The sequence below is a fragment of the Oncorhynchus kisutch genome, linkage group LG13 (assembly GCF_002021735.2).
Source record: "Oncorhynchus kisutch isolate 150728-3 linkage group LG13, Okis_V2, whole genome shotgun sequence".
NCBI lineage: Eukaryota > Metazoa > Chordata > Actinopteri > Salmoniformes > Salmonidae > Oncorhynchus > Oncorhynchus kisutch.
In genome coordinates this window covers 26,671,469-26,692,282 of record NC_034186.2, presented here as the reverse complement: position 1 = coordinate 26,692,282, position 20,814 = coordinate 26,671,469, and the positions used below count along the sequence as shown (strand labels likewise).

The 20,814-nt window shown below is 45.6% G+C and overlaps 1 protein-coding gene across 3 annotated transcripts in view; it reads left to right on the top strand.

Moving 5' to 3' along the window:
- The window catches only part of LOC109902696 (ubiquitin carboxyl-terminal hydrolase 24), a 49,688-nt gene that overhangs the window by 23,082 nt on the left and 5,792 nt on the right, over positions 1-20,814 (top strand). For all 3 annotated transcript variants that reach the window (XM_031785896.1, XM_031785895.1, XM_031785894.1), the window contains 27 exons: positions 30-185; positions 293-486; positions 796-1,018; positions 8,578-8,740; positions 8,882-9,043; positions 9,114-9,184; positions 9,265-9,425; positions 9,688-9,749; positions 9,845-10,036; positions 10,164-10,423; positions 10,877-11,122; positions 11,237-11,335; positions 12,736-12,818; positions 12,896-13,037; positions 13,124-13,452; positions 13,583-13,704; positions 14,155-14,296; positions 14,376-14,526; positions 14,717-14,812; positions 14,927-15,144; positions 15,274-15,481; positions 15,567-15,656; positions 15,811-15,913; positions 16,004-16,122; positions 16,210-16,323; positions 16,421-16,486; positions 16,586-16,652. In XM_031785896.1, coding sequence (XP_031641756.1) covers positions 30-185; positions 293-486; positions 796-1,018; positions 8,578-8,740; positions 8,882-9,043; positions 9,114-9,184; positions 9,265-9,425; positions 9,688-9,749; positions 9,845-10,036; positions 10,164-10,423; positions 10,877-11,122; positions 11,237-11,335; positions 12,736-12,818; positions 12,896-13,037; positions 13,124-13,452; positions 13,583-13,704; positions 14,155-14,296; positions 14,376-14,526; positions 14,717-14,812; positions 14,927-15,144; positions 15,274-15,481; positions 15,567-15,656; positions 15,811-15,913; positions 16,004-16,122; positions 16,210-16,323; positions 16,421-16,486; positions 16,586-16,652 — 4,039 coding nt within the window. The remainder of the gene's footprint in view (positions 1-29; positions 186-292; positions 487-795; positions 1,019-8,577; positions 8,741-8,881; positions 9,044-9,113; positions 9,185-9,264; positions 9,426-9,687; positions 9,750-9,844; positions 10,037-10,163; positions 10,424-10,876; positions 11,123-11,236; positions 11,336-12,735; positions 12,819-12,895; positions 13,038-13,123; positions 13,453-13,582; positions 13,705-14,154; positions 14,297-14,375; positions 14,527-14,716; positions 14,813-14,926; positions 15,145-15,273; positions 15,482-15,566; positions 15,657-15,810; positions 15,914-16,003; positions 16,123-16,209; positions 16,324-16,420; positions 16,487-16,585; positions 16,653-20,814) is intronic.

Below are 20,814 nucleotides of genomic sequence, written 5' to 3'. Positions count from 1 at the left end.
GATAACGTGTGTGTGTGTGTCTCCTGTAGAAGACATTGTTCACCCTGGGTCAGGGGTCAGGCTCTCGGTCTCCGTCTCTGGGTTCTAAGCAACAGCACCAGCCCAGTGCTGCCTCCATCTTGGAATCACTCTTCAGATCCTCTGCACCCGGGATGTCCACCTTCAGAGTCCTCTACAACCTGGAGGTGCGCGCGCACACACACACACACACACACACACACAATACTCACATTTGTGCATGGACACACTTCACACATTTCTTCCTTTGAAATCTCTCTTTCTCTCTCATTAGGTGTTGAGTTCTAAGTTGATGCCGACCTCCGATGATGAGATGGCTAAGACCAGTGTCAAGTCTTTCTGTGAGAACTTCCTGAAAGCTGGAGGTCTCAGTTTGGTGGTGAACGTGATGCAGCGGGACTCTATTCCCTCTGAGGTGGACTATGAGACCAGACAGGGAGTCTACTCCATCTGTCTACAACTGGCCAGGTACACACACACACACACACACACACAGCACATATGTTTTTCTAGCCTTGTGGGGAGCTAACATTTATTTCCATTCAAAATCCTATTTTCCCTAATATTAACTCCTAAACTTAACCCCTAAGCCTAAAATAGCTTTTGCCCTCATGGGCACATGGGAAATGAGGGAGAGGTTTTCCTTGTTTTGCTATCCTTGTGGGGACTTCTGGGGATTTCTGTGATCCACGAGGACAGCAATACAAGACCACACATCCACAAATAAATATACATTGTTAGAGGTTGAATGTGATTGGATCTTCCTTTTCCCTGCAGGTTCTTATTGGTTGGCCAAAGTATGCCGTCGTTACTGGATGATGATGTCATCCGAGAGGGTGACACTCTATCTAGTCGGCCATTCCGTAACGCAGGGCGACCAGGGAGACAGCTGTCGCTGTGTGGAACACCTGAGAAGAGCTCCTATAGACAGATGTCTCTGTCTGAACGCTCCTCCATCAGAGTAGAGGAGATCATCCCTGCTGCACGCGTAGCTATACAGGTACACACACACCTCTAATGTATACCTAACACACACCTAATACATACACACACACCTCTAATGTATACCTAACACACACCTAATACATACACACACACCTCTAATGTATACCTAATACATACACACACACCTCTAATGCATACCTAACACACACCTAATACATACACACCTCTAATGCATACCTAACACACACCTAATACATACACACACACCTCTAATGTATACCTAACACACACCTAATACATACACACACACCTCTAATGTATACCTAATACATACACACACACCTCTAATGCATACCTAACACACACCTAATACATACACACCTCTAATGCATACCTAACACACACCTAATACATACACACCTCTAATGCATACCTAACACACACCTAATACATACACACACACCTCTAATGCATACCTAACACACACCTAATACATACACACACACCTCTAATGCATACCTAACACACACCTAATACATACACACACACCTCTAATGTATACCTAACACACACCTAATACACACACACCTCTAATGCATACCTAACACACACCTAATACATACAAACAACCTCTAATGCATACCTAACACACACCTAATACATACACACACACCTCTAATGCATACCTAACACACACCTAATACATACACACACACCTCTAATGTATACCTAACACACAGCTAATACATACACACACACACACACCTCTAATGCATACCTAACACATACCTAATACATACACACACACACACACCTCTAATGCATACCTAACACACACCTAATACATACACACACACACACACACCTCTAATGCATACCTAATACATACACACACACACACACACCTCTAATGCATACCTAACACACACCTAATACATACACACACACACACCTCTAATGCATACCTAACACACACCTAATACATACACACACACACACACACCTCTAATGCATACCTAACACACACCTAATACACACACACACACCTCTAATGCATACCTAACACACCTAAAACACACACACACCTCTAATGCATACCTAACACACCTAAAACACACACACACCTCTAATGATTACCTAACACACACCTAATACACACACACCTCTAATGCATACCTAACACACCTAAAACACACACACACACACACCTCTGATGCATACCTAACACACACCTAATACATACACACACACACACACACACACCTCTAATGCATACCTAACACACACCTAATACATACACACACACACACACACACACACCTCTAATGCATACCTAACACACACCTAATACATACACACACACACACCTCTAATGCATACCTAACACACACTTAATATATACACACACACACCTCTAATGCATACCTAACACACCTAAAACACACACACACACACACCTCTAATGCATACCTAACACACACCTAATACATACACACACACACACACACACCTCTAATGCATACCTAACACACACCTAATACATACACACACACACACACACACACCTCTAATGCATACCTAACACACACCTAATACATACACACACACACACACACCTCTAATGCATACCTAACACACACCTAATACATACACACACACACCTCTAATGCATACCTAACACACCTAAAACACACACACACACACACACCTCTAATGCATACCTAACACGCACCTAATACATACACACCTCTAATGTATACCTAACACACACCTAATACATACACACACACACACACACCTCTAATGCATACCTAACACACACCTAATACATACACACACACACACACACACACCTCTAATGCATACCTAACACACACCTAATACATACACACACACACACACACACCTCTAATGCATACCTAACACACACCTAATACATACACACACACACACACACCTCTAATGCATACCTAACACACACCTAATACATACACACACACACCTCTAATGCATACCTAACACACACCTAATACACACACACACCTCTAATGCATACCTAACACACACCTAATACATACACACACACCTCTAATGCATACCTAACACACACCTAATACATACACACACACACCTCTAATGCATACCTAACACACACCTAATACACACACACCTCTAATGCATACCTAACACACACCTAATACACACACACCTCTAATGCATACCTAACACACACCTAATACATACACACACACACACTTAATATATACACACACACACCTCTAATGCATACCTAACACACCTAAAACACACACACACACACCTCTAATGCATACCTAACACACACCTAATACATACACACACACACACACACACCTCTAATGCATACCTAACACACACCTAATACATACACACACACACACACCTCTAATGCATACCTAACACACACCTAATACATACACACACACCTCTAATGCATACCTAACACACCTAAAACACACACACACACACACCTCTAATGTATACCTAACACACACCTAATACACACACACCTCTAATGTATACCTAACACACACCTGATACATACACACACACACCTCTAATGCATACCTAACACACACCTAATACAAACACACACACACCTCTAATGCATACCTAACACACACCTAATACATACACACACACACCTCTAATGCATACCTAACACACACCTAATACACACACACCTCTAATGCATACCTAACACACACCTAATACATACACACACACACCTCTAATGCATACCTAACACACACCTAATACATACACACACACACCTCTAATGCATACCTAACACACACCTAATACACACACACCTCTAATGTATACCTAACACACACCTAATACATACACACACACACCTCTAATGCATACCTAACACACACCTAATACATACACACACACCTCTAATGCATACCTAACACACACCTAATACACACACACCTCTAATGCATACCTAACACACACCTAATACATACACACACACACACACACACACACCTCTAATGCATACCTAACACACACACACACACACACACACACACACACACACACACACACCTCTAATGCATACCTAACACACACCTAATACATACACACACACACACCTCTAATGCATACCTAACACACACCTAATATATACACACACACACCTCTAATGCATACCTAACACACCTAAAACACACACACACACACACTTCTAATGCATACCTAACACACACCTAATACATACACACACACACACACACCTCTAATGCATACCTAACACACACCTAATACATACACACACACACACACCTCTAATGCATACCTAACACACACCTAATACATACACACACACACACACACACACACACCTCTAATGCATACCTAACACACACCTAATACACACACACCTCTAATGCATACCTAACACACACCTAATACACACACACCTCTAATGTATACCTAACACACACCTAATACATACACACACACACCTCTAATGCATACCTAACACACACCTAATACATACACACACACACCTCTAATGCATACCTAACACACACCTAATACATACACACACACCTCTAATGCATACCTAACACACACCTAATACACACACACCTCTAATGCATACCTAACACACACCTAATACATACACACACACACACACACCTCTAATGCATACCTAACACACACCTAATGCATACACACACACCTCTAATGCATACCTAACACACACCTAATACATACACACACACCTATAATGCATACCTAACACACACCTAATACATACACACACACACCTCTAATGCATACCTAACACACACCTAATACATACACACACACCTCTAATGCATACCTAACACACACCTAATACATACACACACACACACACCTCTAATGCATACCTAACACACACCTAATACACACACACCTCTAATGCATACCTAACACACCTAAAACACACACACACACACACCTCTGATGCATACCTAACACACACCTAATACATACACACACACACACACACACCTCTAATGCATACCTAACACACACCTAATACATACACACACACACACACACACACACCTCTAATGCATACCTAACACACACCTAATACATACACACACACACACCTCTAATGCATACCTAACACACACTTAATATATACACACACACACCTCTAATGCATACCTAACACACCTAAAACACACACACACACACACCTCTAATGCATACCTAACACACACCTAATACATACACACACACACACACACACCTCTAATGCATACCTAACACACACCTAATACATACACACACACACACACACACACACCTCTAATGCATACCTAACACACACCTAATACATACACACACACACACACACCTCTAATGCATACCTAACACACACCTAATACATACACACACACACCTCTAATGCATACCTAACACACCTAAAACACACACACACACACACACCTCTAATGCATACCTAACACGCACCTAATACATACACACCTCTAATGTATACCTAACACACACCTAATACATACACACACACACACACACACACCTCTAATGCATACCTAACACACACCTAATACATACACACACACACACACACACCTCTAATGCATACCTAACACACACCTAATACATACACACACACACACACACACCTCTAATGCATACCTAACACACACCTAATACATACACACACACACACACACCTCTAATGCATACCTAACACACACCTAATACATACACACACACACCTCTAATGCATACCTAACACACACCTAATACACACACACCTCTAATGCATACCTAACACACACCTAATACATACACACACACCTCTAATGCATACCTAACACACACCTAATACATACACACACACCTCTAATGCATACCTAACACACACCTAATACATACACACACACACCTCTAATGCATACCTAACACACACCTAATACACACACACCTCTAATGCATACCTAACACACACCTAATACATACACACACACACACCTCTAATGCATACCTAACACACACCTAATACATACACACACACACACTTAATATATACACACACACACCTCTAATGCATACCTAACACACACTTAATATATACACACACACACCTCTAATGCATACCTAACACACCTAAAACACACACACACACACCTCTAATGCATACCTAACACACACCTAATACATACACACACACACACACACACCTCTAATGCATACCTAACACACACCTAATACATACACACACACACACACCTCTAATGCATACCTAACACACACCTAATACATACACACACACACACGCACCTCTAATGCATACCTAACACACACCTAATACATACACACACACCTCTAATGCATACCTAACACACCTAAAACACACACACACACACCTCTAATGTATACCTAACACACACCTAATACACACACACCTCTAATGTATACCTAACACACACCTGATACATACACACACACACCTCTAATGCATACCTAACACACACCTAATACAAACACACACACACCTCTAATGCATACCTAACACACACCTAATACATACACACACACACCTCTAATGCATACCTAACACACACCTAATACACACACACACCTCTAATGCATACCTAACACACACCTAATACATACACACACACACCTCTAATGCATACCTAACACACACCTAATACATACACACACACACACCTCTAATGCATACCTAACACACACCTAATACACACACACCTCTAATGTATACCTAACACACACCTAATACATACACACACACACCTCTAATGCATACCTAACACACACCTAATACATACACACACACCTCTAATGCATACCTAACACACACCTAATACACACACACCTCTAATGCATACCTAACACACACCTAATACATACACACACACACACACACACACACCTCTAATGCATACCTAACACACACACACACACACACACACACACCTCTAATGCATACCTAACACACACCTAATACATACACACACACACACCTCTAATGCATACCTAACACACACCTAATATATACACACACACACACCTCTAATGCATACCTAACACACCTAAAACACACACACACACACACTTCTAATGCATACCTAACACACACCTAATACATACACACACACACACACCTCTAATGCATACCTAACACACACCTAATACATACACACACACACACACCTCTAATGCATACCTAACACACACCTAATACATACACACACACACACACACACACACACCTCTAATGCATACCTAACACACACCTAATACACACACACCTCTAATGTATACCTAACACACACCTAATACACACACACCTCTAATGTATACCTAACACACACCTAATACATACACACACACACCTCTAATGCATACCTAACACACACCTAATACATACACACACACACCTCTAATGCATACCTAACACACACCTAATACATACACACACACCTCTAATGCATACCTAACACACACCTAATACACACACACCTCTAATGCATACCTAACACACACCTAATACATACACACACACACACACCTCTAATGCATACCTAACACACACCTAATGCATACACACACACCTCTAATGCATACCTAACACACACCTAATACATACACACACACCTATAATGCATACCTAACACACACCTAATACATACACACACACACCTCTAATGCATACCTAACACACCTAAAACACACACACACCTCTAATGCATACCTAACACACACACACCTCTAATGCATACCTAACACACACCTAATACACATACACCTCTAATGATTACCTAACACACACCTAATACACACACACACACACCTCTAATGCATACCTAACACACACCTAATACACACACACACACACCTCTAATGCATACCTAACACACACCTAATACACACACACACCTCTAATGCATACCTAACACACACCTAATACACACACACACCTCTAATGCATACCTAACACACACCTAATACACACACACACCTCTAATGCATACCTAACACACACCTAATACACACACACCTCTAATGCATACCTAACACACACCTAATACACACTCATACCTCTAATGCATACCTAACACACACCTAATACACACACACTCCTCTAATGCATACCTAACACACTCCTAATACACACACACACACACACATACACACACACTCCTCTAATGCATACCTAACACACACCTAGTACACACACACATGTGTACCTAATACACACACACACCTCTAATTCTTACCTAACAAACACCTAATACACACACACACACACACACACTCCTCTAATGCATACCTAACACACACCTAATGCATACCTAACACACGCATACACCTCTAATGCATACCTAATACACACACACACCTCTAATGCATACCTGACACACACCTAATACACACACACACCTCTAATGCATCCCTAATACACACACCTATAATGCCACCTTACACACATACATACACACACACCTACCTCTAATGCATACCTAATAATCACACACGCACACCTCTAACCCTGTCTCTCCTCTGTAGACGATGGAGGTGGGGGACTTCACCTCGACGGTGGCGTGTTTCATGCGTCTAACCTGGGCGGCAGCCGCCGGCCGATTGGATCTCGTCGGCAGTCCTCAGCCAATCAGACCTGAACACAGCTCACTCCTCCCCCTCGTGGTCCGCAGCCGTGTCAGCAGCACTGGTGAGACACACACACACACATACACACACACACACAAGAAACTGATGGATAATAATGGCACCGACAGCCTGAATTATCAGCCTGTTTCTCTGGTGTTCTGATTGTTTTGCCTTCTACTGATGTCTGTCTCTCTTTCTACAGGAAGTAACTGCAGCTCCAGCAGTGAGGGTGAGGCACCGCCCACAGCGTTGCATGCTGGGATATGTGTGAAGCAGCAGAGTGTTTCTATTAAAGACTGCATCATTGCTAGAGAGGCCCTGTCTCTACTGGTCACCTGCCTACAGCTACGGACACAGCAGCTAGGTAACACATGTTACACACACACACACTATCTTGTGAAGACCGAATGCTAACAGTGTTTGTCTCTATCCAGGGTCATTCTACAACCTCCCCTGTGTCAGCGACTTCATCATCGACATCCTGCTGGGATCAGCCAGTGGAGAGGTAGCTAGGGTGTGGGGGGTGTGTGTGTGTGGGGGGGGTGAGACAGAGTGTGTGTCTTATAACCCGTGTCTCTATGTCAGATCCGGCGCGTGGCGTGTGACCAGCTGTACACTCTGAGCCAATCAGACACGTCTGCATTCCCTGAGATCATCAAGCCCAACGTGTTCCTGCTGCGAGTCGTCCTCACCTCCCAGCTGCCCCTCTGGAGCCCCACGTCTGTCATGAGGGGAGTCAACCAGAGGTACACACACACACGTGTTGTTGTTGTCGTTGCTGCTGGGAGGCAGTAGGAAGTTAATTTGCCGCCATCTGCTGTCAAACATATCTGTGGTCAATGATAGATTGACTAAATTTAAAATATAATTGGAAGCTGATATGTAGCGTCATATAGCTATAGTTGGTTCTAAATGTATTTGGATGTATAGCGCCAGGGCCCATTTTGTTCAGTGTGTGCCTGTCTATCTGTCTGTATCTGAGTGTATAATATTGTTCTATCTGTCCAGGTTGCTGTCTCAGTGTACTGAATACTTTGAACTGCGATGTCAACTACTGGATGACCTGACCAGTGAGTTTACACACACGCACACACACACACACGCACCAACAGTTTTCTAACACTGTCATTGACCCATGAGGAATGTTCCTGTCCCCCTCCCTCAGGTTCAGAGATGGAGGTGTTGTCAGTGAGTGCGGCAGCCATGTTGGAAGACGAGATCAGCTGGTTGGATAACTTTGAGCCCAGCTGGAGCTCTGAGATGGAGACTAGCGAGGCTGACAACATCCTGCAGGCTGGACACCTCCGCCTCATCAAAACACTACTGTCACTCTGTGGCACCGAGAAGGAACACCTGGGTGAGAACACACATAAGCATTTTTTGAGATTTTGATCGGGAGGTCGTACGGCCATCTGGAGCTCGTAGACGGTGTGTATTCTGATGTCTCCTGTCTGTCTGTGTCTGTGTTTGTTCGCTCTCCACAGGTCCTTCTCTGATCCAGCAGCTGTTGGATGACTTCCTGTTCCGAGCGTCCCGCATCATCCTGAACACGTCTGACCCCGCCTCTAGCTCCCTCCCCAGCCACGACTTCCACCCCAAGTGCAGCACGGCCAGCAGCAGACTGGCAGCCTACGAGGTGCTGGTGATGCTAGCAGACAGCTCTGTGGCCAACCTACAGCTTATCACCAGAGAGCTACTGTCCATGCACCACCAGTCAGACCCCTCGCTCAGTAAGGAGTTTGACGTGAGTCTCCCACACATGCTTGAAACACACACACAACAAAGAAACAGAGGTGAATGGAGAATTGCGTGATAGAACTGAAGTGTTACAGGTGCGTGATAGAACTGAGGTGTTACAGGTGCGTGATAGAACTGAAGTGTTACAGGTGTGTGATAGAACTGAAGTGTTACAGGTGCGTGATAGAACTGAGGTGTTACAGGTGCGTGATAGAACTGAGGTGTTACAGGTGCGTGATAGAACTGAAGTGTTACAGGTGTGTGATAGAACTGAAGTGTTACAGGTGCGTGATAGAACTGAGGTGTTACAGGTGCGTGACAGAACTGAGGTGTTACAGGTGCGTGATAGAACTGAGGTGTTACAGGTGCTTGACGATATAAGAAAGGCTAATAGGTCTTCTTGATATACAGTCTACCTTCAATGTGTCTCTCTTCTGTTCCCTCCGTGCCCCTCTCCCAGTTCCTCCCGCCGGTGGACAGCCGCTCTGTGTCGGGGTTCGTAGGGTTAAAGAACGGTGGAGCCACCTGCTATATGAATGCTGTGTTCCAGCAGCTGTACATGCAGCCTGGTCTGGCTGAGGCCTTTCTGTCTATGGAGGACGACACGGAGCAGCCAGACGAGAGTGTTTTCTGTCAGGTCCAGTCTCTGTTCGGACACCTGATGGAGAGCAAGCTGCAGTACTATGTCCCTGAGAACTTCTGGAAGGTATCTAAACATGCACACACACTACACACACACATACTTATTCTGATACACTGCACATACCCAACTGACTACCCACGTTTCGGTCAGAAATAACAGGGGTATGTGTTTCTGTAGATCTTTAAGATGTGGAATAAGGAGCTGTATGTACGAGAGCAGCAGGATGCCTATGAGTTCTTCACTTCACTGGTGGACCAGTTGGACGAGCACCTCAAGGTAACACACAATAACAAAAGGCACTTGTCTTGTCCCACTAAGGCACTTGTCTTGTCCCACTAAGGCACTTGTCTTGTCCCACTAAGGCACTTGTCTTGTCCCACTAAGGCACTTGTCTTGTCCCACTAAGGCACTTGTCTTGTCCCACTAAGGCACTTGTCTTGTCCCACTAAGGCACTTGTCTTGTCCCACTAAGGCACTTGTCTTGTCCCACTAAGGCACTTGTCTTGTCCCACTAAGGCACTTGTCTTGTCCCACTAAGGCACTTGTCTTGTCCCACTAAGGCACTTGTCTTGTCCCACTAGCACTGTCTTTTTCCCCACTAACACTGTCTTTTTCCCCACTAGCACTGTCTTGTCCCACTAGCACCGTCTTGTCCCACTAGCACCTAGCACCGCCTTGTCCCACTTGCACCGTCTTGTCCCACTAGCACCAAGCACTGTCTTGTCCCATTAGCACCGCCTTGTCCCACTAGCACCATCTTGTCCCACTAGCACCGTCTTGTCCCACTAGCACCGCCTTTTCCTACTAGCACCTAGCACCGTCTTGTCCCATTAGCACCGCCTTGTCCCATTAGCACCGCCTTGTCCCACTAGCACCGCCTTGTCCCACTAGCACCTAGCACTGCCTTTTCCCACTAGCACCTAGCACCGTCTTGTCCCACTAGCACCGTCTTGTCCCACTAGCACCGTCTTGTCCCACTAGCACCGTCTTGTCCCACTAGCACCGTCTTGTCCCACTAGCACCGTCTTGTCCCACTAGCACCGTCTTGTCCCACTAGCACCGCCTTTTCCCACTAACACCTAGCACCGCCTTGTCCCACTAGCACCATCTTGTCCCACTAGCACCGCCTTTTCCTACTAGCACCTAGCACCGTCTTGTCCCATTAGCACCGCCTTGTCCCACTAGCACCGCCTTGTCCCACTAGCACCGCCTTTTCCCACTAGCACCTAGCACCGCCTTGTCCCACTAGCACTGCCTTTTCCCACTAGCGCCTAGCACCGTCTTGTCCCACTAGCACCGTCTTGTCCCACTAGCACTGCCTTTTCCCACTAGCGCCTAGCACCGTCTTGTCCCACTAGCACCGTCTTGTCCCACTAGCACCGCCTTGTCCCACTAGCACCGCCTTGTCCCACTAGCACCGCCTTGTCCCACTAGCACTGCCTTGTCCCACTAGCACCGCCTTGTCCCACTAGCACTGTCTTTGCTGATAAATACTTTGTGGAGGAAAAATGTACTTGATACGATTGTGATGTGTTGTCTCACTTACCCAGTTTATGACTAAAATGTCAAATGTAATGTAACACACACTCTCCATCAACTTAACACGTGTGTACTACAATGTAACACAACACACACCTTTATAATGCTAGAGATGTTGGGTCTGTCTTGTTTTTCAGAAAATCGGCCGTGAGCAGATCTTCAAGAATACTTTCCAGGGAATCTTCTCTGATCAGAAGATCTGCAAAGACTGCCCTCACCGGTGAGCTCACACACACACACACAAAGGCAGCCATCACGTATAAACTCCTAACTATAACCTGTGATCCCTGATCATAGGTATGAGCGAGAGGAGACGTTTATGGCGCTGAACCTGGGTGTGACTTCCTGTCAGAGTCTGGAGATCTCATTGGACCAGTTTGTCAGGGGGGAGGTGCTAGAAGGAACCAACGCCTACTACTGTGAAAAGTGCAAGGAGAAGGTGTGTGTATAAAGAGGGTGTTTATTAAGTCGCTGTCCAGTGTTTTTGTGTACATTTATGTTAACGCGGTGTGCGCATCTCTCCAGCGTACCACAGTGAAGCGGACCTGCATAAAGTCCCTGCCCAGTGTTCTCTGTATCCATCTGATGCGCTTCGGCTTCGACTGGGAGAGCGGACGCTCCATCAAATACGACGAGCAGATCAGGTTTCCCTGGGTGCTGAACATGGAGCCCTACACAGTGTCTGGCATGGCTCGTCAGGATGGGGGAGCGGAGGGGGGAGATGGCCGGGGCGAGGCAGGGGGCTCACCCAGGAAGAAGGTGACCATCTCAGAGAACTACGAACTGGTGGGAGTTGTAGTCCACAGTGGACAGGCACACGCTGGACACTACTACTCCTTCATCAAGGACAGACGGTAAGAGACACACACACACACATGTATATCTCACGTTTAAGACAAGTACTTGTACTTTCAACACAAATGATCAACTTATCATCCTGTCCTCTCCTTCTCTGCTCTCCCTCCTTTCCTCTACTGTCCTCAGCAGTGCTAGGGGAAGGTGGTATAAGTTTAATGACAACGTGGTGGAGGAGTTTGATATGAATGACGAGACTCTGGAGTACGAGTGCTTTGGAGGAGAATACCGGCCTAAAGTCTACGACCAGTGTAAGTCCTATTTAACAGGTAGACCAAGTAGTGGATGTCAACAAAACATTCTCAGCAGCAAAGGTTGTGATGTCCCTCGGGTAGTGTCCTTGGTCCCCCTCTCTTCCAGTTCCTTCTGTACATTAGTGGTAATATGTAACTTTATTGGCTACCTGACCAAATTCACATAGAAATGGGAGTTATAGATCAATCATTCCACTTGAAAGCAAGTCTAAGAAGCGGTATCTGTTCTATGTGCAGTATTTCTATGCTTCCCTTAAGTTTTGTTTTTGTCTTTTACTTTCGGTTTTGTACACCAGCTTATTTTGTAACATAAACTGAAATTTGGCAAACTATTAGTGTTAGCAACCAGTAAATGGCGGAGCAATTTCTGCGTAGTGCTTTAATGACATGAAAGATCAAACATCCCATTCTAGGTGTGTGTGTTGGTCTGTATCTGTGTGTGTGTAGCTAACCCCTACCCCGACGTGCGGCGGAGATATTGGAACGCCTACATGTTGTTCTACCAGAGGATCAGTGACCAGAACTCTCCTGTTCTCCCTAAGAAGAGCAGAGTCAGTGCCATGAGGCAAGAGGCAGAAGACCTCACACTGTGAGTCTCACACACACACACACACAGTCTAAATATACACCCACACAACTCGCACTTTAAACCTCTCTCTCCCATGTAGTTCGGCACCCTCTAGCCCAGATGTCAGTCCCCAGTCGTCCCCTCGGCCCCCCAGGGCCAACAATGACCGTCTCTCTGTCCTGACCCGCCTCGTACGGAAGGGAGAGAAGAAAGGACTGTTTGTGGAGAAGATGCCTGCTAGGATCTACCAGGTAAATACACTGGTTCTGTAGACCACGTTTAAAAAAAATCAATAACCTTACATGAGACCAGAAGACTTTAATAGCACACTGTGTTCATGCTTAGGCTTTGGCTAAGAAAGCTAACAGATTATCTTGTGGTACACAGACAAACTTCTTTCTCTCTCTATCTATCTCTGTCTCTCTGTCTTTGTGTGTGTAGATGGTGAGAGATGAGAACCTGAAGTTTATGAAGAACAGAGATGTGTACAACAGCGACTACTTCAACTTCACTCTGTCACTGGCCTCCGTCAACGCGGTACGTGTTTGTGACTGTTTGTGTGTGTAGGATAAACAGAGACGTGTCAGCATAATTCAAGGTTGTGCCTGCCTCTCCAAACTGTTCTTATAAGCAATGTGTGTTGTATTGCAGACAAAGCTGAAGCACCCAGCCTACCAGGCCATGGCCAGAGAGAGTCTCCAGTTGGCGGTCCACTTCCTGTTCCACACCTACCTCCACACCAAGAAGAAGCTGCGGGTGGACACAGAGGAGTGGATGGCTACGGTGGATGTGCTGCTGTCTAAAAGCAGTGAAGCCTGTCACTGGATGGCTCAGTACCTGGTGGGACCTGAGGGACGAGAGATCACCAAGTCAGTACAACTATAATACTACTACACTCCACACGGAACCACTGCAGTACTAACATAACACTACTGCTTATAGTACTTACATTACTACTCATCAATCAAACTGATCTTCTCTTTCTCTCCTCCCCCCAGGGTGTGTCTGTTGGAGTGTGGGGTGAGAGAGGTGAGGGTCGTAGTGGCAGCCATCTTGGAGAAAACCTTAGAGAGTGCTCTCCACTTCGCTGACTCTGGATTGGACAGCCTGACCGATGCGCTCCTCTCCCTATTGGACAAAGACGTTCCTGAGAACGTCAAACACTGCAACCAATACTTCAGCCTCTTCAGCAACTTTGCTCAGAGGGTAACACACACACAAGCACCATGTGAACACATTACATGCACACATAGACAGATCCACTCTGATATCCAGTATCTCTTTCTCCCAGGGCTCTGGGCCGTGCCAGTTGTTGTTGAAACACTCAGCGTATCGCAGGATGCTCATCTTCCTCCTCGGACCCAACAGACAGAACAACCAGGTACGCACACACACACACACACACTCAATTCCTGCTCATCTGCAGAGAAATGAATATGACAGGATATTGTTGTTATTGGTTCTGGAAGCTCATCACCTTTTTCCCACTCCCTCTATCTTGCGTCCTCTATCTCTTGTTTGTTCTCTCGCTCTAGAATCGGAGGTGGAGTCCAGCCCAGGCCAGAGAGTTCCTACACCTCCACTCCACTCTGGCCCTGATGACTCTCCACTCAGACCTCAACACACAGCACACACATGGTAACACACACAAACACACATTACTACAGTTAGGATGCTTCCATAATACGATGATGTGTGTAACCTGGCGTGATTGTGTGTGTTTCTCAGATCAAGGTGTCTGTAAGCTGAATGTGAGCAGTGTCCCTGCCTCCTCCACCCTCCTCCAGCTCGACGCTGACATCATGGCCTCGCTCTTCACCCACGAGGGACAGCCTTACCTGCTGGAGGTAACATACACAGTCTCATGCACACACACACACATTGACACATCTATATGGAAGAGGTTGTATTTGTAACTTTTCCCGTGTGTGTAGGTGATGTTTGCGGTGCGGGAGTTGTCCGGCCCTCTGACTGTGCTGATAGAGATGGTGACGTACTGCTCCTTCTGTAATGAACCCTTCTCCCTGGGAGTACTACAGCTGCTCAAGGTAAGAACTACAACTCCCAGCACTAAACAAATCCATTATCACAGATAACTAAAAATCCCAGCACAAAACGCATCCAATACCATTCATGTGTGTGTAGACTCAGTTGGAGACCGCTCCGCCCCATGAGCTGAAGAACGTGTTCCAGCTACTGCAGGAGCTGCTGGTGAGTGACAGCTGGCAATCAAACCTTTCTGCGTGTCCTTGGAAACACAGTGAATAATGCCAGCTCCAGACTGCATGTGTAATGTGTGTGTGTTCTCAGGTGGTGGAGGATCCTCTTCAGACTCAGAGACTGAAGTACGCCTTCGAGTCAGAGAAAGGTCTGCTAGGTAGGCTACCTTCCACTCTTCACTGGGCTTTTGTGTGTGTGTGTGTGTTAAGTTCATGTTTTAAGTATGCCTATATTTCTGTTATTACGGGGCTATCACTCAGTCAAGAGTGCGCCTGCGCAGGGAGTCTTGTTGTTGATGGACCTAGCCTTGAGTGGAATGGCTACCTTATAGTATAGTAAACTTTGTTAAACTGGAATCTTGTCGTTGTGTCATTTCGAGTTAACATTGGTAGCAGGCGATGGCTAATAACTACAATGTGCCACCTCACTTCGACGAGGTCGTACGAAAGTTGGTTAAATGAACTTGGAATCGACACGGGTTACTCATCTGACGTGAAAAAGCAAGCACTTGCGGTGGTATTATCGCTCGAGGGAAGAGCGAGAGATACAGTACTGGAAATATCCCTGGAGGATTTGAACAAGAATGACGGTATGGGAACTTTGATCAGAGCACTGGATTCTGTATTTCTTAAAGAAGAGAAAGACCGTGCCTACGAGGCATATTCAAACTTTGACAGTGTTACGATAGATATTTCGGTTGCTATGACGGACTACATCACTGATTTCGAACAGAGGTACAATATGATGCGCAAGTACGACATGGTTCTCCCGGAAGCAGTGTTAGCTTTCAAGTTGCTAGATACTGCCTGTCTAGATGGTAGGGAGAAACTGTGCTGACTTTTGCGTCAATGAAGTCGGCACTTAAAATAATTTTTGGTGAAAAGACGTCTGTCGCGCCAATTACAGATGGAATGCAAGTGAGTGACGCAGCATATTACACTGAGCAGCAGAGAAAAGGCGCCAACAAGTCACGTTCTCAAGACAACCAGAAGAGGGCGCCATTTCCCGGCACAAATCCACTGGACAAATATGGAAGGAGATCAAAATGTGCTATTTGTCAAAGCACTTACCATTGGGTTAAAGACTGTCCTCATAAAAATGAACAAGTTAAACTAACAGAGCAGTGTAACATTACACTGTTTTCAAATGAATCTGCTTCTGATACTGAGATTTGTGTAGTTGAATCCTTAGGATCTGCTGTGATTGATACTGCATGTACACGGACAGTGTGTGGCGCAAAATGGCTTGATAGCTATGTCCGTGAACTAAATATGAAATAAGTACACAATATGATTGACACACCAAGCAACAGAGCTTTCAAATTTGGAGATGGAAGAATTGTCCATTCTACCAAGAGAGTTAAGATACCAGCTAAAATTGGTCAGACAAAGTGTCACATTGAAACAGAGGTGGTCCCTACAGATATCCCATTACTATTAAGCAAATCTTCCCTCAAGAAGGCAGAGGTGACAAGGCAGTGATGTTTAAACAACCAGTGACTCTTGAACTTACTACCTCAGGCCACTATTGTGTAAACATTTTTGACAAAGACATCACACAGAGTCCATGCAAAAATTTGATTCTGACTGACACAGAACACGTGGAGATTCTGACAGTCACAGAGAACATGAACACAAAAGAAAAACAAAGTATTGTTCAAGCTTCACAAACAGTTTGGACATGCTACAGTTGACAGACTTCAGAAGTTACTCAGCAGTTCAGGGAATAATGATGATGAGAAGTACAAAACTGGAAACAAAGTGTACTACAAACGAGTTGACTGTCAAGAGTGGAAAGGACCGGGAGTAGTCATTGGCCAAGATGGTGTGATGGTATTTGTGAGGCACAGAGGCATCATTGTCAGGGTGCATCACTCAAGATTGCGGAAAGTAAATGATCAACAAGATAGAGGGGCTGTTGCTGAGAATCAGTCTCCTAATGAAAATGACAAAAAGGACACAGTAACAGACACAAACCTACCAGATGTCACATCCAATGATATGGACACTGAAACTGACCCAGGAAATGGAGCAGAGACCTTCAACCATGCCACATTCTTTAAAAGTAACTTCCTCACCATTTTAGAAGCATGCTCCGTTCAAAAAATGCAGAACTAAGAACAGATACAGCCCTTGGTTCACCCCAGACCTGACTGCCCTCGACCAGCACAAAAACATCCTGTGGCGGACTGCAATAGCATCGAATAGTCCCCGTGATATGCAACTCTTCAGGGAAGTCCGGGACCAATACACGCAGTCAGTCAGGAAAGCTAAGGCCAGCTTCTTCAGGCAGAAGTTTGCATCCTGTAGCTCTAACTCCAAAAAGTTCTGGGACACTGTGAAGTCCATGGAGAACAAGAGCACCTCCTCCCAGCTGCCCACTGCACTGAGGCTAGGTAACACGGTCACCACTGATAAATCCATGATTATCGAAAACTTCAATAAGCATTTCTCAACGGCTGGCCATGCCTTCCGCCTGGCTACTTCAACCTCGGCCAACAGCTCCGCCCCCCCCCCATAGCTCCTCGCCCAAGCCTCTCCAGGTTCTCCTTTACCCAAATCCAGATAGCAGATGTTCTGAAAGAGCTGCAAAACCTGGACCCGTACAAATCAGCTAGGCTTGACAATCTGGACCCTCTATTTCTGAAACTATCCAACGCCATTGTCGCAACCCCTATTACCAGCCTGTTCAACCTCTCTTTCATATCGTCTGAGATCCCCAAGGACTGGAAAGCTGCCGCAGTCATCCCCCTCTTCAAAGGGGGAGACACCCTGGACCCAAACTGTTACAGACCTATATCCATCCTGCCCTGCCTATCTAAGGTCTTCGAAAGCCAAGTCAACAAACAGGTCACTGACCATCTCGAATCCCACCGTACCTTCTCCGCTGTGCAATCTGGTTTCCGAGCCGGTCACGGGTGCACCTCAGCCACACTCAAGGTACTAAACGATATCATAACCGCCATCGATAAAAGACAGTACTGTGCAGCCGTCTTCATCGACCTTGCCAAGGCTTTCGACTCTGTCAATCACCATATTCTTATCGGCAGACTCAGTAGCCTCGGTTTTTCGGATGACTGCCTTGCCTGGTTCACCAATTACTTTGCAGACAGAGTTCAGTGTGTCAAATCGGAGGGCATGCTGTCCGGTCCTCTGGCAGTCTCTATGGGGGTGCCACAGGGTTCAATTCTCGGGCCGACTCTTTTCTCTGTGTATATCAATGATGTTGCTCTTGCTGCGGGCGATTCTCTGATCCACCTCTACGCAGACGACACCATTCTATATACTTTCGGCCCGTCTTTGGACACTGTGCTATCTAACCTCCAAACAAGCTTCAATGCCATACAACACTCCTTCCGTGGCCTCCAACTGCTCTTAAACGCTAGTAAAACCAAATGCATGCTTTTCAACCGGTCGCTGCCTGCACCCGCATGCCCGACTAGCATCACCACCCTGGATGGTTCCGACCTAGAATATGTGGACGTCTATAAGTACCTAGGTGTCTGGCTAGACTGCAAACTCTCCTTCCAGACTCATATCAAACATCTCCAATCGAAAATCAAATCAAGAGTCGGCTTTCTATTCCGCAACAAAGCCTCCTTCACTCACGCCGCCAAGCTTACCCTAGTAAAACTGACTATCCTACCGATCCTCGACTTCGACGATGTCATCTCCAACACTCTACTCAGCAAACTGGATGCAGTCTATCACAGTGCCATCAGTTTTGTCACTAAAGCACCTTATACCACCCACCACTGCGACTTGTATGCTCTAGTCGGCTGGCCCTCGCTACATATTCGTCGCCAGACCCACTGGCTCCAGGTCATCTACAAGTCCATGCTCTGTAAAGCTCCGCCTCATCTCAGCTCACTGGTCACGATGGCAACACCCATCCGTAGCACGCGCTCCAGCAGGTGTATCTCACTGATAATCCCTAAAGCCAACACCTCATTTGGCCGCCTTTCGTTCCAGTACTCTGCTGCCTGTGACTGGAACGAATTGCAAAAATCGCTGATGTTGGAGACTTTTATCTCCCTCACCAACTTCAAACATCAGCTATCTGAGCAGCTAACCGATCGCTGCAGCTGTACATAGTCTATTGGTAAATAGCCCACCCATTTTCACCTACCTCATCCCCATACTGTTTTTATTTATTTACTTTTCTGCTCTTTTGCACACCAATATCTCTACCTGTACATGACCAGTTGATCATTCATCACTCCAGTGTTAATCTGCTAAATTGTAATTATTTGCCTACCTCATACCTTTTGCACACATTGTATATAGACTCCCCCTTTGTTTTCTACTGTGTTATTGACT